Source organism: Eutrema salsugineum, unplaced genomic scaffold (genome assembly GCF_000478725.1).
Source record: "Eutrema salsugineum unplaced genomic scaffold, Eutsalg1_0 scaffold_2, whole genome shotgun sequence".
Classification (NCBI taxonomy): domain Eukaryota; kingdom Viridiplantae; phylum Streptophyta; class Magnoliopsida; order Brassicales; family Brassicaceae; genus Eutrema; species Eutrema salsugineum.
This window is the reverse complement of record NW_006256829.1, coordinates 12,537,386-12,560,953: the sequence shown is the minus strand read 5'-3', so window position 1 is coordinate 12,560,953 and position 23,568 is coordinate 12,537,386. Positions and strand designations below refer to the sequence as shown.

The 23,568-nt window shown below is 39.5% G+C and overlaps 6 protein-coding genes and 1 non-coding gene across 11 annotated transcripts; 2 read left to right on the top strand and 5 right to left on the bottom strand.

The window, feature by feature from the left end:
* The first annotated feature begins 232 nt into the window (after positions 1–232).
* Positions 233–1,236, top strand: LOC18016367. Its single transcript, XM_006401763.2, has one exon. It carries the CDS (start codon positions 315–317, stop codon positions 1,029–1,031), a length of 717 nt encoding a protein of 238 aa, XP_006401826.1. The 5' UTR covers positions 233–314; the 3' UTR covers positions 1,032–1,236.
* A 62-nt stretch (positions 1,237–1,298) lies between these two features.
* On the bottom strand, positions 1,299–3,845 carry LOC18016366. 2 transcript variants are annotated; one of them, XM_006401762.2, is made up of 2 exons: positions 3,550–3,845; positions 1,299–2,847 (listed from the first exon to the last, which is right to left on the bottom strand). In XM_006401762.2, exons 1-2 carry the CDS (start codon positions 3,640–3,642, stop codon positions 1,618–1,620), a joined length of 1,323 nt encoding a protein of 440 aa, XP_006401825.1. In that variant the 5' UTR covers positions 3,643–3,845; the 3' UTR covers positions 1,299–1,617. The 2 variants fall into 2 exon arrangements, with proteins under 2 accessions (XP_006401825.1, XP_024011709.1); XM_024155941.1 differs by having other exon boundaries at positions 1,299–2,844; positions 3,550–3,837.
* Positions 3,846–6,181: 2,336 nt separating this feature from the next.
* LOC18016365 (sec-independent protein translocase protein TATB, chloroplastic) lies at positions 6,182–8,103 on the top strand. 4 transcript variants are annotated; one of them, XM_006401761.2, is made up of 6 exons: positions 6,182–6,543; positions 6,629–6,753; positions 7,088–7,147; positions 7,223–7,379; positions 7,533–7,720; positions 7,796–8,103. In XM_006401761.2, the coding sequence occupies exons 1-5, from the start codon at positions 6,330–6,332 to the stop codon at positions 7,712–7,714; spliced, it is 738 nt and encodes a 245-aa protein (XP_006401824.1). In that variant the 5' UTR covers positions 6,182–6,329; the 3' UTR covers positions 7,715–7,720; positions 7,796–8,103. The 4 variants fall into 4 exon arrangements, with proteins under 4 accessions (XP_006401824.1, XP_024012681.1, XP_024012680.1 ...); XM_024156913.1 differs by having other exon boundaries at positions 7,530–7,720; XM_024156912.1 differs by having other exon boundaries at positions 7,533–7,707; positions 7,794–8,036.
* A 178-nt stretch (positions 8,104–8,281) lies between these two features.
* LOC18017705 (agamous-like MADS-box protein AGL62) lies at positions 8,282–9,190 on the bottom strand. Its single transcript, XM_006401760.2, has one exon. The coding sequence runs from the start codon at positions 9,188–9,190 to the stop codon at positions 8,282–8,284; it is 909 nt and encodes a 302-aa protein (XP_006401823.2).
* Positions 9,191–10,229: 1,039 nt separating this feature from the next.
* Positions 10,230–13,074, bottom strand: LOC18017704 (protein DETOXIFICATION 16). The gene is made up of 8 exons (XM_006401759.2): positions 12,647–13,074; positions 11,546–12,090; positions 11,380–11,466; positions 11,260–11,316; positions 10,937–11,175; positions 10,702–10,820; positions 10,519–10,605; positions 10,230–10,415 (listed from the first exon to the last, which is right to left on the bottom strand). Exons 1-8 carry the CDS (start codon positions 12,896–12,898, stop codon positions 10,332–10,334), a joined length of 1,470 nt encoding a protein of 489 aa, XP_006401822.1. The 5' UTR covers positions 12,899–13,074; the 3' UTR covers positions 10,230–10,331.
* Positions 13,075–13,428: 354 nt separating this feature from the next.
* On the bottom strand, positions 13,429–14,676 carry LOC112086514 (putative F-box/FBD/LRR-repeat protein At5g52460). Its single transcript, XM_024155473.1, has 3 exons — positions 14,165–14,676; positions 13,933–14,076; positions 13,429–13,851 (listed from the first exon to the last, which is right to left on the bottom strand). The coding sequence occupies exons 1-3, from the start codon at positions 14,288–14,290 to the stop codon at positions 13,429–13,431; spliced, it is 693 nt and encodes a 230-aa protein (XP_024011241.1). The 5' UTR covers positions 14,291–14,676.
* An 8,576-nt stretch (positions 14,677–23,252) lies between these two features.
* On the bottom strand, positions 23,253–23,360 carry LOC112086956. Its single transcript, XR_002899807.1, has one exon. It is a non-coding gene; the product is annotated as a small nucleolar RNA R71 (small nucleolar RNA).
* Between the last annotated feature and the right edge of the window lie 208 nt (positions 23,361–23,568).

Sequence of the window (23,568 nt, the reverse complement as noted above, 5' to 3'; positions counted from 1 at the left end):
CTAAGTTTAATCATATCCTTAAACATAGGTATAAATAAATAAATTACTCTTTATGTTAATCTCATTAAACAAATAATCGTGAGGACAATAGACAACAAAAACACCGGTTCTGCGAATCCTCCACGTCACTAAACCTCTTCCATTCAAAGCTCCTTCCATCCGCCACGTGTCCCACATCTTCACTCTCTTTCCCTTTTATCTTTCCTCTCCACCTTAAAAATTTTCTCACCACATTTTCCCGAGAAAACAAAAAAAAAAACCAAAAACCCATCTTCTCTCTCAGACAAAAATCCAAAAAAAAACCACAAAAAACAATGTCTGGAGGTGTCGGTCCGACTTACAACGACATAGCCTTACCAAAAGAAGAAGAACACCACGGCTCAACAGTCGCCGGAAAAACCGCCGGATTCTTCTCGTTCCAACGACTAAACATCCTCGCGATAATCATCGTCCTCTCCGCAAGCGGTCTGGTCACGATCGAAGATTTTATATTCACACTCGTCACACTCATCTACTTCTTCTTCCTCGCCAAACTAATCTTCCCTCCACACAACAATCCCAATCGCGACGCTCCTCTCACAAGCCCCACCAACAAAATCTTCCGCGTCTACGTAGCATCTGCAGGGATCGTAGGGCTCTTGATTCCGATCTGCTACATCTTCGAAGGACTCATCGAGGACGATAAACGCGGCGTGAGCGCCGCCGCGCCGCACGTGTTTCTTTTGGCGAGTCAGGTTTTCATGGAGGGATTAGCCGCCACGTGTGGCTTCTCCGCTCCGGCTCGGATCTTCGTGCCGATCGTTTATAACGCGAGGAGGGTTTTGACGCTCGTGGAGTGGAATATGAGCGAGTTCTCTAGAGAAACTCCCGAGTATGGGACGGGGACGGTTTCTGTGCGGCGGATGTACGCCGGGAAAGTTTTGGCGGCGGTGAATTTAGGGGTTTGGTCGTTTAATATATTTGGTGTTCTGATTCCGGTTTATCTCCCGCGAGCTTTCAAGAGGTATTACGGTTCCGACAAGGAGAACTGAAACCGGTTTAGTTACTTCCCCAGACAGTAGTCACAGTGTTCTTGTTTTTTCTTCCTTTTTGGTTTAATCGGTCCGGTTTGGTTTTAGGATTAATCGAAATCTAGATGTATTTCTTGTTTTCTTTTTCCTATATTATTTTGATGTTTTCTCCAATATATCCAGTTTATGTAGTTGACGGTTTTATTAGTTAACTTACTAGTTACTACTATAAACGGGAAAAACAAGTATATATCAGCCAAAAAATAACAAGAAAATGAAAATGTTTTAGCGAAACTATAACGAAAGATAAACAATTATTTCACAACGCTATATGAATGTAACGAGATGTAACAATATTAGATGTAGGAGGCTAAGAACTGATCCAAGAATATTCCAGAGTTACTAAATACATCAGTGCAGAAGTTGTTCTTACAACAACTGCAAACCAAAAGCTAAGCTTATTTATTCAGTGTGTATAAGTTGTTAGAAACCCAATCTCTTACCTTTTTTTCTCACCATCTCACTGAGCCATGTTCAAAGGTTTGTTAAAAGGTTTTTCTTTGGTCCTTGGTAATGAAGAAGATGAAGAAGACCTGTTTATAATTTGTTAGCTGACTCCAGATCGTAACCCAGGGAAGAAACTCCAACTATTTCCAGCGACCTTCTCGATATTCTCTTCTTTCGTGTTGTCGAATTTGAATTCTTTGCTAGATCCAATCGAAGAAGAACTCAGCTTATGAATCCTCTGCTGTTCAATCTCTCTATCTCCAGACACTCTCTCCACGTTGTTCTCACGCTTTTGGAAGCTGATGCTTCTTCTCTCGTCCGTCTCAACCCGTTCATCGTTGTTCATTCTATCATGCGACCGATTCAGCTTGCTCGCAAGACAACGTGCAACGTCTTCACCTGTTAACTCAAACGAAACCCTGTGATCCGCAGCAACGACTTCAGACCCGTGATCAGAATTAGCCAGAGACGCCACCTCAGAGACCTGACTCGTCAAAGGCCACGTGGTGTTGTTGTTGTTGTTTGGTGTTAAGCTCTCAGAAACCATCCCTGGACCGTTTGGTGTCAGAGCACCTGAACCGTGTCCAACGGGAGTGATCGATCCAGAGCCAAACCTCGATCCCCATTTACGAGCTGTGAAGTGCTCAAAACCAAGAAACTTTGGTGGCTCACCGATTCTAAACTCAACCATTGGTGATTTACCAGGGTAAGGAGAAGATGTACCAGAGTTTGAAATCACTGAGCCAGGAGAGATTAAGTTACCACCACCAGGACTTCCCGGACACACCTGATTAGACCGGAACTCGTAATGTGACGACGAGAACTTCTGGTTCATTCCGCTACTATTCCTCCGAGTTAGCTCCAAGGAAGATGTAAGAAGCTGAGCAAAGGGAACTTCAGGGGAAGATGGTGTAGTTATGTGGACTGATGACTCTGGAGGTGGAGTGAACGGTGCGGTGGATGGTTCGGTTATAAAGGCGGAGAAAACCGGAGGAGTAACCGGTTGAGTTTCGTTAGCGTATGGTCCAATGGTAAAGACTGATTGAGGTTCTGTAGTGGAGAATGTGTTGCTGGTTAGAGACAGTGGACCAACAGGTGAATGAGAGACCGATGATGGATCTGATTGAAGAAATGAAGCTGGAGATGAAGGTGGTGCTATGAAAGGAAGAACAATTGATGACGAAGTGGCTGAGTTTTGAACTGTAACCACCGGTGCTCCTCCGGTTGCGACCGGTTCAGGTACAACAAGCATAGCATTTCCGATCCGTTTGTTGTTCTTTTGAGATCCGAAACATGAGTTTAAGCTCCAACAGTTTCTCCACCTTCTCTTCTAGAAAGTCAAAACACCATGAAATTAGATTCCCTTTGAAGAGACATAGAGATTACTGTTTTCACCAAAACTTTCTCCAAGTGAAGCTTTTGATATAAAGTGACAAAGAACACTAAAGTTACCTAAAACATTGTAGCTACGCTTTTTGGAGGAAACTATACAATAACTGTGGAAATTACCAAACAAGAACACTTGAAACAGAAAGCTTTAACTTTTAATCATGAATGCTATTATGACTTGTAAAGCAAATCCACAATATAGATTGAAAAAGCAAAAGCAAAACACATTTGCTTTATCAAGCATAGTCATTTTACCTTTTACGAGAGAATAAAAAAGGTAAGAAAGACGTGAAATCAAGTGAGAAAAAAAAAATCACACGAACTAAGCTCACCGGTTGCATAAATCTTAGCTCTGATCTAACAAATCGTAACTTGTACAGAAAAAAAAAAAATTCCCAAAATGAAACATAGAACGAAATTAGAAAGTTGGATCTAATTTTGAGTAATTGTAGCTAAAAATCAAACTCTTTACAGCTTAAATCTCAAATCGAAACAGCAAAAATCCAGAAATTCACACTAAGCACAGATCAAATTTTCACAGCAATTTGACCACAAAAGCTATAAATCTCGGAATCACGATCTACCGTTAAAAAGACATTTCAAAAACTCAAAATTCTGAAAAAAATGAAGAAGCTAGTGGTACCGGCACAGACGACGGCTGGACTCGAGACTCGGCGGTGACGATGGCGGTTGCGGCGGCGTTAACAGTCTCAACGCTATTATTGACATTCCTCATCTTTTCGACTCAGATTCACCGATAATAACATCCAGATTTGGTTATTCACACCACTACTTGTGGATGGATCTCTCAGAGAGATTTTTCCCGAGAAAGAATCAAAGCGAACAATTCGAAAACTAATGATCTAGAAAACAAATCAAAAGCAAAGATTATGATGAGATGAGAGTCTCGCTCCTCTCTCTCTCTCTCTCACTATTCTCTATTTCTCTCTCTGTCTCTCTCGGAAGGGTCCCAGTCTCTCTCCAGTCGTTATCTTGTCCAGCTTTCATTCAATTTCCCACGAGCTATTGCCACGTCATTTCCTTTCCTACGCGCTTCTTTTTATTTATTTTTATTTTAGTATGTAAAATGAATGAAAAAAATAAACGATAAATCATTCATTTTTCATGCTAAAAATTAATAAAACAAAATCATTCATGAGATGATTTATCGTTTATTATCTTCAATCACATAATAATTTTGGAAGGTAATCGCTAATTAAGATTTAAAGTGAAAGAGACATTCAAAACAACCATTTTTCCAAAAACCATTATTAACCAACATTGGAAACAAGATTGTGTACACCAAGAGAAAATATTGACGATCGTGAGAAAAGGAGCTTTGGTTTTTATTTATTTCATGAGCAAAGTCTTCTTGTTCTTTAGAGAACATGATAATAATAGAGAAATTTATCAATATCATGTCAACGATTTGTCTTGGCGAAGTCCAATCCATTTGATTAATATTTTTTTGTTTTGTAAAGATTGCTTAAGTCAAATTGGTTTTTGAGACATTGTTTCCCTTGTTTTTAAGTAAAAGAATTGGTTTTTTTGAGACAATAGGAATACAAATCTTGTGAAACTGTATCGTCTATGACATATGAAGGAAAAAAACGGGTACTAATTATAGAAAGATTATAGAATAATCCGGAACTCATTAAGAGATTTGTGCAAAGCATTCTCTTTCTATATAATCAAAGCTTAAGATTTTTTTTTGCTAACTAGCTTCAGATTTATGAAAGTGAATATACTTCTTCCCATACAAAACCTTTCATTATCATTTCTAGAATACAAAAAATTGCGTATACACTAATATCGTAAAATAATAACGTTGTCTAGTTTCTATATGTAGTTTTTAATTTGTCTTTAACTATATTGTTTTAAAATGGATGGTTATAGTCAATTTTGTCAAAAAAAATGGATGGTTATAGTCAAAGAAAAATACAATAGTGGACTGTGCGAAGAGTTGACCAAGCCGTATGTATGCATATGATATGGGGACCGATCAATAAGTGAGGTAACATGAATGATTAGCCGCTTCATCATTGGCCTCCCATGTGACTCCTCTCAATTTTTAAGTTAGTTTTTAATTTCATTCTTTATATAACGAGAAGTCGAGAGTTATTGTGTTCTATACAAAGAAAATGTAGTTTTGACATGTAGTTTTCTTGTCTACTGTTCCTAAAATAATCCATTTCTTAAAAAAAAAATGTTAGTCTTCAATTGTCTGATGAATTGTGTGCTTTTTGTAACTAAAAAGGAGAAAGATCGGACACAAAAAAAAAAAAAACGCACGTGCGCACACCCATCTTCTGTGTTGGCTTTTTGAGTAACCCTCGTGCGTGCGTAACTGCGTATGACGGCCATTCCTTTTCCGCTTTTGTTTTTTTCCTCCTTTTTAACTACAAGGAAAACGAATTTACTCTTTTTATTTATTTTTACTTTTTAGGATATGAACCATATTGTCATAGACTCATAAAAAATATTTGATGAAAAAAACCATATTGTGATAATCAAACTGAAATTCAACTTTTCTCTTCGCTGTTTATAAACATATCATGTTAAATGGAATACGAATCAAAATATGAATCAAATAGGTTGTGTAACTTCATAAATTTCAAATTGCTTGGTTTTGTATGTTTATAAATTCAACTCTCTTAGTTTCACATCTTTAGAAAATTAAAAACGTTCAACAAGAGTGTACCATGAAACTAATAATAGTCACTAGCTAGATTTCGATATGTGTCGTTAATTTGGATTTTGATAGTTATATAATTTAAAGTGCTTATTTTTTCCCTTCTAAAAGTGACAATTTCCATTTATAAGAAAAAATGTTGGTGATAAACTATAGAACTGAAACCGAACTGAATCTGGATCTAATAGGTACTCCTATTTGAGTAATGGGTACGTTCCAAAAAGAAAAAAAATACTCCTAATAGATATCGTATAATGTTGTTGCATTTTAAAAAAAAAAAAATCCAAGCTTGAACCATGGTTAACATTTCTATCACAGTTGCAAAAAATTACATTATCCTTTATTTTTTGTCAGGATTACATTTTTTTTTGACGTCTTGTCAGGATTACATAATCCTAGGTTTTTTATTGTAGATTTTTTTTGGGGGGGGGGTTAAATATTAATTGGAAAGCAATTGGGAAATCAGCTAAAGCTCAACTAACGTAACCTAGGCCCAAATATAATTTGGTATCCTTCCGTCTTTAGGGCCCATTTTCCTTGCAGAAGATTGGAAAAACAATGTTTCTGTGTTTGCAACTTTCTCATTCAGATTTTCCAAAGGATAATTTAGACTTTTTTTTTCATATCACATTTGTTTTTTGTGTCCATTGGTGATGAAGGTGAGGAAGTGAGTTATGGCTTAGATTCTTCGAAGCTAATCACGAACTTATAATACAATCTCGAAGCTGCCCATGGCCATGGCCTTTCAGATTATAGCTTCGTCTTCTTCTTCACCAACGATTACGAAATCTCACCTTATCTCCTTTCCTTCTCTGCAACCTTCTTATAAAGCTTCGAAACTTAATCACTCCTCATGGTTTTCGCTCATGGGTTCTTCTCGTTTCTCTCCCTACATTGGTCTAAAGCATATGGGCATCTCAATCTCTCCCAAATCTTCAAACCCAGGTGTCGAATTTCTCTAACTCGTCATAAAGTTGATTCCTTTTGCAAAAATCTGTTCAATTTTGTGTAATCGGGTGGTTCTGTACAGAGAAGAAGAGAAGATGTAGTAAGGGTATGGTGGTTCGTGCGTCTCTGTTTGGCGTTGGAGCACCTGAGGCTTTGGTTATTGGTGTTGTTGCTTTGTTAGTCTTTGGTCCTAAAGGCCTTGCAGAGGTTAGTGTCGTGTGTGTGTTAGACTTCTTGATGATTGATTTGATACATAGCTTTTTAAGGTTTATGCAGCTTAGGAATTGGAGAATTGGAGTATAGATAAGGCTAGAAATGGATGCCCTTTTGGCTTAATTGAGTTTGAATCTCTCTGGATTAAAACCGGAATCTTTATCAATTAAGAATTCCACAAATCTTGCGACTTCTTTATAGAGCATTTGAGAGTATGAGTTTTGAGAAATGAGAAGAGAAAGAGCTCTGTTTCTTCTCCAAAATGGTAGTCTTTTAGCGTTTTGTTTTAAAACTTTGAACAAGTGTCTACTTGCTATGATCCGTGCAGGTAGCTCGAACTCTTGGCAAGACCCTGCGTGCATTTCAGCCAACGATTAGAGAGCTTCAGGTTTACTTTCCATTCATTTATCTCAGGCAAAAACGAGGCCAGTTTTTGATTGCTTTACATGGCTGTTTTTGTTAGGATGTTTCAAGAGATTTCAAAAGCACCCTTGAGCGTGAAATCGGCCTCGACGAAGTCTCAACGCCTAATGTGTACAACCCGAACAGAATGAACCCTGGTCCTCCTCGACCACCACCAGTTCTTAACACTGAAGATCCTGTGACTGCAAGTGAACCCAGTGAGTGTTCTATGTTTGCTATGCTTATGCTAAGGATTTGACTGAGACATATGAAAACAAGTAGTTTGATTCGTCTAGACCACGAGCTGTTTCATGCAATGTCTGATCTGTAACCAGACTGTTACTGTTTTCCGTATTCCTTGAAATAAGCAGATGATGCTCAATCACCAAAAGCTTACACAACCGAGGATTATCTCAAGGTCACAGAAGAGCAGCTCAAAGCTTCGTCTCCCTCCGGTGAAAGCCAAACAGAGGATCAAACTCAAACTCAAGAAAAGCTAAAACCTACAACTGTACAAACACCAACCGAAGGAGAAAGCCAGCCAGAAGCTTAGTCATGGGTAAAAACGAATGATCAGCAAAATAAGAACTCTTTCCATCATTTTCCAAATTGTCTAAAGCCGGGTTTGTTGCAGGTACAGCGAGAGAAACAACAGCTGCATCCCCTCCAAGACAAGATTGAAAAGCACCAAAACTTGACTTGTAGTGTTAAAAACATAAGCCTCGCACCATTGAGAAGTTTCGGAGGGATTTTTTTGATCTGCCAAAAGAGACGAATGCAATTAGTTCTCAGGACATTCTCACAAAGCATTCTGTGTTTCTTGATGAGTTGTGTGTATTTTTATGTTCCTTCTTAATGATAATTGGGTTTTATTAGGCAAAGCTTGGCCGTTAATGATATTCCTAAATGATTAATACAAACCATTTTTATATTCTTGTAAAATCAACGAGACAAAATCTGATAGAAAATAGTTTTATATAATTTCAAGAATGAAACAATCAACATATAATGTTTATTACAAATAAACAAAATAAAACGGTAATACCTAAAGGATTAGAACGAAGTTAATTAAAGAGTTTAAAAATTAAAACCCTAATTAACCACGTAGACATGAAACAATTTAAGCTATTGGAGCCAAAATGTCACAGAAGTCGTTGTTAAGACCGAACACATCGTCGTTAAAGAGATTTTCCCAAAAGCTCTTCTCATCATCATAACCACCGACATCATAGACCACAGGCTCTGTTGGTGTTTCTTGCGTTAGACTCATTGAGCTGTTCGTGTCATCCTTTGTTTTCCATAAGTCGTTGTTAAGACCAAACTCATGTTCGTTAAAGAGATTTTCCCAAAAGCTAGGGTTTTGATCAATTTGCGATGAAGAAGCTCCGGCATTGATCTCGTCGAGTGAAGATGAGTAATTTGGGTCCTGATCACCAAAAGAAGCAAATTTTGAATTAGAGATGTCGCTGAGAGAAGAAGCGTGGGAGCTTTGAACGAAATCAGAAACAAAGCGTGAAGAAGAACAAGTGCTAGGGTTTTGCGAAGAAGAAGTTGAAGAAGAAGACACGCTATGGATAGTCTTGTCGAGAGAAGAAGTGTTAGGGTTTTGATCGAAACCAGTGACAGATTGTGTTTTTTGTTTCTTCTCAAGACAAGCCATCAAATCTTGTTTCACTCTCTCAAGACGTTCCTCGATGAGATTTATCTCGGAGAGATCGTCGCAATAACGGTAGAGATCAGGGTCTTGCCACCAAAACCCTAGCTTGGTCGTCGTTTTGAGAGGAAGCTTGCCGTTGAGGTAACAATCGGCGATCTCGGAGGCGGAGGAGTAACCGGAGAAGGAGTAAACAACATCAGAACTCTCGGCGGGAGAAGTTACGAAGACTGCAATGTTGGCTCCAGAGAGACGGCAGAGATCGGCGGCTTTAGAGAAAAGTGTTTTCCGGCGTTTAGAACAAGCCACGGATCGTTGTTGTTTAGTCTCGCGTTTCTCGATTTCGATCTTCCTCTTTGTTCCTCTCATTATCATTCTTTCGTCTTCTGCAACCAAACACAAATAGGGTTTCAGGTTTTCTTTTCTTACAGAGTTTAAGAAAAATTGTATTGGAGGCGACAAAGAGAAAGAGAGTGTGTCCACAAACACAACACAAGCAATATATATAGTGTAGTCCACAAAGCAATTTCACAGTTTTAACAGCTGCCAATCAGATTGTTGTTTCCTTTTTTCATCCTACAGTGTTAACGGTCCTTTTTATTTTATTTTACTTTTTTCTTAACTCTTTTTTTTTTTTTTTTCTAAAGCCACAACGTAAAAGAGGCTAGGATTTGTGTTTCAATTTTTTTTACTAATACCGTTATAGATTAATTTTTTTTTTTTGTTTCAAAATTAAATAATACTAACTTAGTCTTCTAAATACCATGATTATTTAACAGTGTGTATATGATGTTTTTATTATTTTATTTAGATAATATTTAAAATTATGTTGGGTCATTCCCTTTATCTTCAGTAAATAATGTATTATGCATGAATATAAATTATATTAATAGAATTATTGGTATTCATAAATGTATATAGTCTAACCACAGTATTCCACTAACTAAATGAACTGAATTTTTTGTTTTTACGAGAAACTGAAATTATTTATAAAACTGTGTATGAAATAAATGAAAATTATATAGGATTCTCAGTGATAATCAATAATGAAATCAAATGAAATTTTTGGCGTTGTAAAGTTCACACTGAAAAGGAACACAAAGCCAGAGGTAGTAAAGTCTCATGTAAGGTTTATAGGGGAATAAATTTTGAAATTTTTTCTGTTTTGAAAATATATAACAATGTATCAATTATGAGTGTAAGTGTAACTAGCTAGTGACGGCTAAATGTAATTTCGTAAGAAAATAATAGTTTAATATATGTGTTATTATTTTCATGAATTAAGATAATTGTATCGTTTTATGATCAGGATAAAGTTTTAATATATGTCACCCTATTTTCAAAAAAGAAAACGCACCCTATTAGCCTATCTTCTAAAGCTTATAATTCCGAATGGAGATGTGACAAACGTTGATTTGTGTTCGTAGGAAAATACTTTCTTTTTTACTTATTTAATAAATCATAATATATCATTAATGAATAATGATCCCCAAATGATAAAAATTCTCAATAGCTCTCAAAATACAACAGCTGATCCGTTCTCGATGGCAGAATCCTTCACACCTGAAGAAGACTCAACTCTTTTTGTAGCTTTCTTGGTCTATCCATTAAAAAATAAACAAAATTATATCAAATGAAAACGTATAGACGAAATAAATGAAAAAATGGAAAAAGGAATTTTTGCTACACTTCATTTTCTTTACCTCTTCATCCCAATTTGTAAAGATCGTGACAAGGGAAAGACATATAACTTGAACAACGAGTGCACATATGATTCCAAGCCAAAGCCCCTTCAAATGAATATTTTTATATGTTAAACATTGAAACTAATTAACTAATTCGAAAATAATCTGAAAGTTGGGTTAATTCAATTTAATTTAATTTACCCGACCACCAACGTGAAAATGAAAACCAAGTAACAAGCCTGAAGGAACTCCGACAAGATAATATGATCCAAGATTAATGAATGCTCCTATCTTCTGCCACCCACATCCTCTAGCAACTCCTATTAACCGGAAAAAATAAACAAACTTAACCAAAGATAACCGGACTTTAACCAAGTTCGTGATGATAAAGAGTCTTCTGTTTCCCTTTACTTGCAAGCAAAGAAAGAAAATGAACCTGAGAGAACACATTGTAGATTGTCTAGAAAGTTGCCTAAGGCGAGAATCGGCATCATCGAGGCTACGTAAGTGACTACTCCCGGTTCACTACTGTATGCCAGTCCCCATATATTCCTTATCAATATCAAAACAGATCCAACCACTATACTTTCAGCAATTGCAATGCTCACGACCACACGCACTGCAAGCTTAGCCACTTTTGGATTTCCTGCTCCTAACTCGTTTGACACCCTCGTACTGCGCAGATTTCAAAAGGATATTTAATGATTTATATAATGAGTTTGGTATAAGGTTACATTATTCGGTTAATATTTGTTTTACCTTGCCGCGCCACTGAGACCAAATGGGATCATCCACACTATTCCTGCTGTGTTAAGGCTGCAAGAAACTGATTAAACACTCTTGACGATAATCAAAGTTATTTATGTGTATAGCTCTTACCAGATTGAGAGGACTGAAGTTTCTAGAACGGGGTTCGGAAGAAGTCCTGATAAGAGAACCAGAAGCTCAAAAGACCACATCTCTAAGCTGTTCTCAAACAAAGAACTAGGATTTAAGATGGATTGTTTCATCAATAAGCCTGTCTCATTTTTCCATTTTAACTTACCAGACCATAAGTGCAGAAGGAATAGCTAGTCTCACAAAAGGGAGGATATCATGCAGAGCCTCCTTTGAGAAACCAGTCCAAGTCAGTGAGCAAGAAGGCGAAAAGTTGACGTAAGAGAACATTAGAACGACATTAAGCCAATACGAGATAGAGTTAGCCACAGCAGCTCCTTTAAACCCTAAACCAGATTTCAAAACCAAGACCCAACAGAGGAGCACATGAAGAGAAGTGGTGATTCCAGAGCAGATAACTACAGGAAACACATTGTTTTGGGCTTGCAAAAACCTGTTGAAGCATTGAAGGAGCCCGTAAGCGAAGATGCTTGGGATCATGAATCTTGCGTATGAGCCAGCGAATGAAGCAATGGATTTGTCTTGTCCGAAGAAGACGAGGAAATGCTCTGTGTTATACCAGATGATGGAGAGAGGAACAGAGAGTAGTGTAAGAACAAACATTGCTCTTTGCATTTGTATCCCTAACAAACCGTACATCTTTGCTCCGTATGATTGGCCACAAAGTGTATCTAACGCACTTGCTGTTCCCATCTGTTCATGAGGAAATGGAGATAAAAGTGAATTCAGTGTACTTTTCTTGCTTCACAAGTAAACGGCCAACGCAATTGGTTAATTAATTTTTTTACTTTTTAACCTGTTTACATCACTCAATATTCTAATCACACGACATGTGAGTTTCAAGCTAAAGTTGGAAAAAGAAACAACAGATTTTCACTTAAGCATTCATTCAAGAAAAGAAATAAAAAAAAGTCTTAGTTGTTATTTAGGCAATTTAACTTTTGTCCGTAAAATGACAAAATGTCTTTTTGTTTTGTTTTGTTTTTTATGTTAAATCTGTAAGAGTGGCAGAAAAGATGCTTACGCAACTTGGATATTCAAACAAGGTGGCCTGATATGTCATATGTGAATCATTAATCATTTATCATTTTACAGGTATATTAAAGGTTTAAAACAATAGAAATAAAACATAGCAAGAACCAGTGGTGCATGTATAGGAAAAAAATCAAGGAAATTAAATAACCCATTATCTAAATTAAGACACATGTATCTATGTATAGATAGGAGAAGGTAAGTAAAGAAAACTGACGAGGAAGCTGAAACCGGTGACGGTGGCGAAAGAGGTGGCGATGGAAGCAGCGGAGAGAGGAAGAGAGCCAAGATGGCCTACAAACATGACGGAGATGACTTGCAGACAAAACTGAAGAAGACTTACGCCGATGAGTGGGCCCGACAACCATAGCTGCTTCTTCACTTCTTCCTTAACACTACTTTTCTCCCCTGTTTCTCCGACCAAAGGCAATGACAATACATCCTCTTCTCTTTCTCTATCCTCCCTCATTTTTTTATTTTATTTTGGCAGAGAAATAGCAAAGATGTGACGAGTAACGATCTTTCTCCTATCTTTAAGGGTTTTGTGTTTGATTTGCTCTCTCTCTCTCTCCCTCTCTCTCTCTCCCTCTCTCTCCCTCTCTCTCCCTCTCTCTCTAATAATGTGTGGTGTGTGGGGATTTGTACGTTTATAAAAAGGCTTTTATAATGCTTGCAAACTCAAAAGTGTTTTGAAAAAAAAACCAGCAAGGATAAAATAAATCTGAACAACTATTAGTATTTCAAAGTTTTTAACTTCTTATATCCGTCTTCTTATTTCTCACACTTTGTATTGTCTCTCCATGTTGTGCCGCTTTCTCGTTTTCTATAATTTTGTCCCGCTTTATTTTGTTTTATTGACTTTTGCTACCCAATTTCAAATAGCCATTAAGATGGCGACATTCTCCTAAAAAATCAACAAAGAAGCAACAGATGTTCAAGAAGTTAGAATATGTTTCCATATGTTCAAAAGCATGTCAACTTTAGTTTGACTGAAATTATCTATGACAGTTTCTCAAGAGAAAATATCTTTGGGCTGTGTATAATGACAACATTAGTAGTTGTAGAACTTGCAAATAAGTAACGACAAATAATAATAACTTTATGATCCTTGATACAGATGTGATTAAGAGATCTATATTGTTTCATATCAGCAGAAGCTGAGACATATATTGTTGAAACTCTATACATAGAATTTAACTCCTTTAATATCATCTCTTTCTCTTCAAGATTGAAGGTTGATACTAAAGTGATTGTCACTTCCTTTAAATACTTTGAGGTTGCAAGAATGTATCTCATGAGCTGTTTCTCTTCTTCAATTCCACTATATTCATACCATTTAAAGAACTCTAGATGGGACGACAAGCATCTGGGAACAAAACTAGGCTGGTTCCAAAACAATGTGGGTAATTGATATCCATTTACCTGGATCCAAGTAGATCAAATTGAGTAGTTGGAATCAAAGAATCACTCTTATGCAACAAATAAATTTGCTTTGTTACTTACAGAACATATATCTAGAAGTTCTAGTTTAGGAGACTTGTTGAGAATTATTGGAATTAGATCCAACCAGAAACTCCCATCTAGACGTAGTACAAGCTCTTGAAGTCTAGAGAAGGTATAGCCACCAAAATTCAGAGCCTCAAATGACTAAAATTCACAAAACAAGATAAAGCAATGTCATGATTACACAAACAGCTGCAAGAAAAAGATAAGAGTTAGAAATCAAAATTGATACCTCTGGACTTTTCAAAGTTAAATAGAGAGTCGTGACAAAGGGAATAATTCTTTGAAACTTGTCATGACCATGACAAAGAACAAGGATATGTGGATCATCATAACGAAACATATCATAGCGAAACATAGTCCCAATCGTGTGTGTAGTAGCTCTGGCAATCACAGCTGCCAAGGCACACTTCCGATGGAGCAAGAAGTGAGCAACCTGATAAAAGCTTGACAAGTGAATCTTCGTCTTTGTAGACCACAAAAGAAAGCCGCAATATTTTGAGAGACGGGAGGCAAGCCGAGGATGGAAACATCAACAAGAACCTTGTTGGAAAGAGTCAATTCCACTAGCGTTTTGCAGGTGTAGAGGCTCTCAGGTAAGCTGGTAGGCTGCGTGGGCTAGAGAAGCTCCATGTCTAGCTTTCACACAAAGCGATCAATAGAATTTGCAACCCATCTTGCGACATCTCCTTCAATGGGACATTTCCGACCGAGTCCGATACACAAAGTTTCTAAGAAAGGTGCCTTGTGATGATCCAATGACTTTTCAAGAAACTTCCAAACGCTTCCGCTTTTCATTGTTTTTGTACTGGAGTTTAGGTACCATCGTCCACAGAAAACGCCATCGTTTTGACAAGAGTATGGTGGCCACTGCATCTTTAGTCGAGACAAGAGACATGTGAAGGTGTTGTCGTTTTGGACTTCACACATAAGTGATAAGGCTCAAATTCATTAGTTGGACCGAGTCCTTTATATAATTAGTTTGGGCTACTTCTATTGATTAAAACCCAATAAGAAATTGAGCCTTTAAAAGGCAACATAAGTCAACATCATCTTCATCGCGTGGAAAAATATAACAGATTAGAGAGAGAAAGTCGAGTACAGAGCAAGATTCTCGGTGATCGTCGGTGATTCGACTATGGTTGCTCAGTGCGGCGTCTCCGGCGACGGTTTGTCCTGAAGACTCTAGGTTCTCGTTCGGATTCATACTCTCGTCGAGTATTCTCCGCGAGCTTACTTAGGAGATAACTGTATCGAATAAACAGCTTGTTAGTCACTTGTATCTGGAGATTTGGTATATAGTGCAAGCATGGTGGTTTAGTTCCACTCCCAGATGTACCGAGAGGGAACTGGGTAAACAAATTGCTCTTGAGTTCTTAGATCAAGTATTAGTTTAAGAACTAGTCAAAGATTCAATCAAACTAGAGTCAAGATCACGAACTGGGACTAAGAATTAGTATCGGACTTGAGCAAATTCTTAACAGAGTGGTATCAGAGCGTAGGTTAAAGACGCTGGAAGATTAGTGGTGTGTAATCAGGAGAAGTCTGTGATCGTGGATCTAGATTTCTTGATTGATTCTGGTGTGACGAGAGTTGCTGAGATTTGGTACCGGATCGATTATAACTAGTGTTGAATTTGGGATTCTCTCTGGGTGTAGTCTTCTGATCAAGAATGGAAGCAGTTCAGAAGTTTGAAATGAAGAAATTTGATGGTAAGGGTGATTTCGGAATATAGAATTTTCGAATGCTAATGCAGCTAGAGCTTCAAGGTTTTGGCAAGCAAGTTAAAAAAATTTCGGGTGAGCTGAAACCGGATGCGAAAGGAAAAGAAACCGAGAAAGTAGATTCAAAGACTGGAGTTGCTTTGACTGCGGATCAGATCAAAGAAAGGGATGTGAGGGTCAGAAACTTGATCTGTTCACGTCTCACATCCATGGTCTTGCGAAAGGTTATGAAGGAAACTACTGCTGCAGGAGTTTGGAAAGCCTTAGAGACTAACTATCAAACTAAAACACTCCCTAACCGAGTATATCTCAAGCAACATTTTGCTAGTTATAAGATGGAAAAGAATAAGTCTATAGACGAAAATATGGACGTGTTCTTAAGGCTGGTGGATGAGCTGCAAAGCCTGGGCATCGAAGTAAGCGATGAGGATCAGGCAGTTCAAGTTTTGTCAGGACTACCCGAACAATATGCCTCACTGGTTCACACGTTGAAGTATGGCAATAAAGGGAAGGAAACACTGACTCTAACAGAAGTAGTTCAGTCAGCTCATGCCAAGGAGGTGGAGCTAAGGGATATGGGTTTATTGAATAAACTGAGTTCAGGAGCTGAGGGCCTTTATGTTGGTCATGGAAAGCCTACAAAGAAGGCTGAAGGGTACAAGAACTGTTGATATGCCTTGTATCCTGATGCATAGAAGCTTTCTAGAGGATTCAAGTCAAGGTGGAGATTTGTTGGTATACCTTGAATCCTGAAGCGTAGAAGCTTCCTGGCGTTGATGCGTGCAGATGTATGCAGATGCATGCAGGCTGCATTGGCGTTGATGCGTGCAATTGCGTGCAGGCTGCACGATCAATTATACAGACTGCAGGATCCAGCATGCAGCCTGCGTGATCAAGCATGCATGTTACTTGCAGCATGTTAAGTATACATGCTGCGTCTTGAGGTTGTGTGTGTATGTTTACACACTGCACACTGAAGCTGAAGTTGAGATCTACATGCTGTGTAAGTTGATGTTGAAGACTACAGCCTGCGTGAGCTATATAGAAGTCTGCGTGCACTTGGGCCACTGTTTGTGCATGAAGGTTCCTACATGGGTCTAAGTGAGCGAGCCGAATTGCAGTTAGGGTTAACTAGGGTTCCTACTATAAGTATCCATGTTACTCTAATTTTTGATGTATTCTGAAACTTTCTGTCTCCGTAATAAAATCAGTCCCCTTTGTCCGTGGATGTAGCCAACGCATCGTTGGTGAACCACGTTAAATATGTGTGTGATCTTTACGTTTACTGTTTTCTTCTTGCATCCGTTACAACAAACTGGTATCAGAGCTCCAGGTTCTGGGAGTTTCCGCGTCTGGCAAGAAGATGTCTGGGTTAAACGTGAGTATCAACAAGTTCACGGGGAGGAACAGTTTCAGTCTCTGGCAGATCACGGTGCAAGCGTTGCTTAAGAAACAAGGCTTGTAGGCGGCGCTGTTGAAAGCACAGTGAAGAGCGTCTGGCTCCACGTGGAGCATCTGAGCCCGATGAAGGGCATCTGGTTCCGTATGGGGAATCTGAGCCTGTGAAGGGCATCTGGTTCTGCAAGGAGCATCTGAGTCCAGTGAAAGACGTCTGGCTCTACATCGAGCATCTGAGCCCGTTGAGAGGGCGTCTGGATCTGCAAAGAGCATCTGAGTCCCGTGAAGGGTGTCTGGCTCCGCATGGAGCATCTGAGTCCGTAGAAGGGCGTCTGGCTCCGCATGGAGAATCTCAGCCCAGAGGCGTCTGGCTCTGCATGGAGAATCTGAGCCCAGTGTGGGACGTCTGGATCCGCATGGAGAATTTGAGCCAGTGTGGGACGTCCTGCTCTGCATGGAGAATCTGAGTCCAGTGTGGGACGTCTGGCTCCGCAGTAGCATATGAGTTTGTTTAAAACGAATCTGGCTATGCAGGCAGCATCAGAATCCGTTGGGAGGGTGTCTGTCTCCATGGGAAGCATCTGAATATGGTGAAGAAAGTTTGTCTCCACAGGAAGCATCTAATTCTGTTGAGGGGATGTCTGGCTTTGCAGGAAGCATCTGAGCCTTGTGAAAAGTGTATGGCTCCACAGTAGCATCTGAGTTTGTTCAAAACGAATCTGCCTATGCAGGGAGCATCTGAGCCTGTTGGGAGGGCGTCTGTCTCCGCGGGAAACATCTAAGCCTTATGAAAAGTGTCTGGCTTTACAAGGAGCATCTGAGCCCAGTAAAGGGCGTCCGGCTCCACAGGGAGTATCTGAGCCCGTTGAGAGGATGTCTGGCTCTGCGAGCATCTGAGCCTGTGAAGGGTGTTTGTCTGGCTTCTCATGAGCATCCGAGTTAGTCGAAAGGCGTCTGATTCTGCATGAAGTCTGAGCATGTGAGCTCTATGAAGAGCGTCTGGTTCTGTAGGGAGTGTGAAATCTCCATGAAAAATGTTTGATTCTACATGAAGTCAAAGCTCAGTGAAGAGCATCTGATTTTGCATAAGGCATCTGAACTCAGTGAGGAGCGTCTAGTTCTGCAGTGAACATCTAGCCCGGAGAGGGACGTCTGATTCTGCATGAAGTCTGAGTATCTGAGCTCTATGAAGAGCATCTGATTCTGCAGGGAATATGTGATCTCCAAAGAAGAACGTTTGATTCCGTATGAAGCATCTGAGTTCAGTGAAGAGCATCTGATTCTGCATAAAGCATCTGAACTCATTGAGGAGCGTCTGGTTCTGAAGTGAACATCTGAACCTGGAGAGGGGCATCTGATTCTGCATAAAATTTGAGCATCTGAGCTCTATGAAGAGCATCTGGTTCTGCAGGGAGTATGTGATCTCCAAAGAAGAACGTTTGATTCCGTATGAAGCATCCGAGTTCGTTGAAGTTCAAGACTGGTTCTGCAGGGATTCTGCATGAAGCATCTGAACTCAGTGAGGAGCTTCTGGTTCTGTAGTGAACATCTGAGCCCGGAGAGGAGCGTCTGATTCTGCATGAAGTCTGAGCATCTGAGCTCTATGAAGAGCATCTAGTTCTGCAGGGAGTATGTGATCTCCAAAAGAAAGAACGTTTGATTCCGTATGAAGCATCTGGGTTCAGTGAAGATCATCTGATTCTGCATAAAGCATCTGAACTCAGTGAGGAGCGTCTGGTTCTGCAGTGAACATCTGAGCCCGGAGAGGGACGTCTGATTCTACATGAAGTCTGAGCATCTGAGCTCTATGAAGAGCATTTGGTTCTGCAGGGAGTATGTGATCTCCAAAGAAGAACGTTTGATTTCGTGTGAAGCATCCGAGTTCGTTGAAGAGCGTCTGATTCTGCATAAAGCATCTGAACTCAGTGAGGAGTGTCTGGGTCCGCAATGAGCATCTGAACCTGGTGAAAGGTGTTTGATTTCGCATGAAACATCTGAGCTCTGTGAAGATAATCTGGTTCTGCAGGGAATATCTGATTTCCATGAAGGGCGTCTGACTTTGCATGAAGCATCTGAGCTCTAATGAAGGGCGTCTAGTTTTGCAAGGAGTATTTGATCCCAGTGAAGGACGTCTGGCTCCACACGGAGCATCTGAGTCCGGTGAAGGACGCCTGGCTTCGCATGGAATATTTGATCCCGGTGAAGAGTGTCTGATTCGGCATGAAGCTTTTGAGCCCGGTGTAGGCGTTTGATTCCGCAGGAAGCATATAACTGAGCCAAGTGAAGGGAGTCCAAATCTGCAGAGCGTCTCTGAGTCATGTATCTGGTTCCAAAAGACATCTGGTCTGGTCTGTAGGAATATCTTATTCTCTGATTACGTCAGGCACTATGAGAGTGCATTTGGTATGTCTGATATGAAGAACGTCTGGTACATCTGGCACTATGATGGTGCATCTGGTACATGTCGTACAATCTGAGGCATCTGGTACATGTCGCACAATCTGAGGCAAAGGAGAAGTCTGGTATATCTGGTAACAATGGTGGTGCATCTGATACATCTTTCTAGAGGATTCAAGTCAAGGTGGAGATTTGTTGGCATGCCTTGAATCCTTATACGTAGAAGCTTTCTGGAGGATTCAAGTCAAGGTGTAGATTTGTTGATGTGCCTTGTATCCTGATGCATAGAAGCTTTCTGGAGGATTCAAGTCAATGTGGAGATTTGTTAGTATACCTTGAATCCTGAAGCGTAGAAGCTTCCTGGCGTTGATGCGTGCAGATGCATGCAGGCTGCATTGGCGTTGATGCGTGCAATTGCGTGCAGGCTGCACGATCAATCATACAGACTGCAGGATCCAGCATGCAGCCTGCGTGATCAAGCATGCATGTTACTTGCAGCATGTTAAGTATACATGCTGCGTCTTGAGGTTGTGTGTGTATGTTTACACACTGCACACTGAAGCTGAAGTTGAGATCTACATGCTGTGTAAGTTGATGTCAAAGACTACAGCCTGCGTGAGCTATGTAGAAGTCTGCGTGCACTTGGGCCACTGTTTGTGCATGAAGGTTCCTACATGGGCCTAAGTGAGCAAGCCCAATTGCAGTTAGGGTTAACTAGGGTTCCTACTATAAGTATCCACGTTACCCTAATTTTTGATGTATTCTGAAACTTTCTGTATCCGTAGTAAAATCAGTCTCCTTTGTCCGCGGATGTAGCTAACGCATCGTTGGTGAACCACGTTAAATCTGTGTGTGATCTTTACGTTTACTGTTTTCTTCTTGTATCCGTTACAACAAGAACAAAGCAAAATATCAGGTTCTAAGAACAAGGAAAGGCAAGTTCAAGAAAAACTCACAGGCTGGTCAATCAAAGCCAAGAGAGTGCTGGGTATACGGCAAAGAAGGGCACTACAAAAAGGATTGTCCACAAAGAAAGAGTCAACCAGCTTCCAGCTCAGCAAACTTAGCTCAGGAAAGTGAGCATCCGATGATTCTCACAGCAAGTTCGAAATACACAAAGGACGAATGGGTCTTAGATTCTGGGTGCTCATTCCATATCACTCCAGACAAAGACCTACTGTTTGATCTAAAGGAGTTTAACGGTGGAAGAGTGTTGATGGGCAACAACACCTTCAGTGAAATAAAAGGAATAGGAAACCTCAGGATTGTAAATCCAGATAATTCTACTGTGGTGTTAACAGATGTTCGATACATGCCTACAATGGGGAGAAATCTTATTTCATATAGTCAGCTGGAAAAGGGAGGATGTACCTATGAAGGTAAGGACTTCTCAGTTACCTTTTCTAAAGAAGGGAAGAAAGTAATCTCCAGTAAGTACAAGGATGGGCTGTACTATTTGCAAGGGTCAGTGACTGCAGGCGAGGCAGAAACTGTAGAAAGAGCAGATGTTAACCTCACAAATCGATGGCACTCAAGGCTAGGACACATTAGCTTAAAGAACATGCGATAACACCGTATTTTGACCACCTTTATGGAACATAATTATGTCTTATACAGGTGTTTTAACTCTGTTTTCAATGGTTTTTAAAGTGTTTTCAATGTTTTAGAGTTTCAAAAGACTTTACAGGAAACTTGGACAAAAGATATGCAATTTGGAACAAATGAGCAATTTTGGATAAATGCAGACCGTCAGAAGTATGATAAGCGATGAAGATCTTCTCACCGTCTGATCACCCCCAACATTTGAGAAAACATAGAGGATCCAATCAGCTTTCTAATGCACTTGGTTTGGAGACAATCCAACGGTTAGATCTTCAGATACACCCGAGCAAGAATGACAGAAAATGCAGTTCCAGAAGAGAGCATGAGCCGGGACCGCGGCCAACACCCATTTTCCTGCGGGTAGAGCCACCGCGACCGCGAAACTTGGTCGTTCACTTTCCAGACGACTTAATTAAAGCCCAGATCGATTCCTCTCGTTATTTTTGAAGTCCTAAGTGTCCAGAACCACCCTAGAAGCTATAAATACCCCCTTTATGTCATTCCTAAAAGTGGGTAGACGACATAAGATAAAAAGAGAGAGAGATTTCGTGGAACCCTAGAGAGGAGGCCGCCACATCAGAAGAAGGAGCCGCCGCTGGAGGAAGACATCGCGCCTCCATCTGCTTCTCTGTTCTTCGTTCTTCTTCCTTCTTTTCTTTAATTTCCTACAAGTTTCAATACTCTGTGATGATTGTTTACAATATGTTTGAGTAGTTACCCAGTTGGGTTTAAAAGGGATTGTTCAAAAGGAATTTCATATGTCTTTGCTTATGAATCGATAGATTTAGGATTATTAATCTTCTAGATGTTTTTCGTTTGCCTTTAATCTTACTGCGTGATTCTTTGCTGGCCACTTAGAAGCCGATCTGATATGATATGTTGCGAAAGTTTTCATTGATTGTCTGAACTAGGGTGAAACAAACAAATCTTCTATAGGAGTGGAAACCTACCTGTAGTTGAGTTGTGAATGTTGATGAGTCTTGTTCTGCTATTGCATCTTCTCCCTTCCAGGATCAGAGTGGAAACCTACTGATCAGGGTTGCGAGAGATAGTTGTTTAGTACTGCGAAAGTAGGCTATTCATACTTCCGTGCCTCGAGTTCTAGAACATACGTAGTTGATTTCCTTTATCACTTGTTTAAAATCGACATAGTTTAGTCCATGAACCCCTGCGAATTACCCTTGAGCCCCAACGTTTGTCTTTCATTGCTTACAACCTTCGATTTAATTTGCTTTTCATTCGCTATTTACATGCTTCCATTCGCCTTTGATTTAATCGCTTTTTACCTGTTTTTATTTGCTTTCGTTTTCAATTGCTTTTGTTTGCTTTGCTTTCTAGTTTAGATTTAGTGACAACCAAAACCCAAAACCAAAACCCAAATCGTTTAGTTCTAATCTGATTTAAGCATTGCCGTGAATTCGTACTGAAACAACTAAATCTTTGTAGATCGATACCCTAAGTACTACAGCGCACATCTGTGCACTTGCATACATTTAGAGGTTATAAATTTAAAACCTGAAGCTTAGTAAAAACGAAAACAACAACCCCGCGTTTACAATCACAATCAAGTTTTTGGCGCCGTTGTCGGGGACTTTGATTTGTTTCGTTGCGAATCCCAGCTTAAATCCATTAGAACACTTGTTTATTTTTACTTTTTCTTTTGAATTTTTCAGGTTTCTCTATAATGAGAGACCGGGAACATGTTCCCGGAACTCTTGGTTATCCACCATATCGTGTGGATGGTGATCCGATCGATGATGATGACCTGACTGATAATGAGTTTGAAGAACCGATCTATGATGACAATGAGCTAGTCGGATCGACAAAACATGAAGATGATGATGAATTGATTGGAAGTTTTGATTCACTCCAGAAATTCTTGGGAGATCGAAGAGCTATTCAACCAGCCTTACCAGAGGATGGCAAAACCGAAATTAAGGTACCCTATATCCATTTAGTTCAACAAAATCAATTCCATGATTACAATTCCTAACACCCGATTGACCATATCGAGACGTTCAAAGAATTATGTGCAAACATTACAGGAAATGGGGATTACCACAAGTGTAGTCTTTTCCCATTCTCTCTTAGAGATAATGCCAGCAAATGGCTAAAATCTTTGCCACATGCTTCACTAAAAACGTGGGCAGCGTGTAGAACTGCTTTCTTAAATCGTTTTTATACTAGAAATCGTTCAAATCTCTTAAGAAACAAGATAAGAACTTATAAACAAAAAGAAGATGAAGATCTTTTAGATACTTGGGAAAGATTTAGGGAATACCAAAGAGATTGTCCACACCATGGATATACCAAGGAATACCTGCTGGGTATCTTCTATCGCGGTATAACTCTAGAGTTACGACACTCTTTCGACACAGCAAGTAATGGAGACTTCTCAACTAGATCTGTAGAAGATGCTCACGTTTTCATTAAAAATTTCGCAAACAGCATCCGAAATCAAGTAACCTTTGGTAATTCTGCACTTCCTGAGAAGAAAGAAGAAATTTCAGAAGTT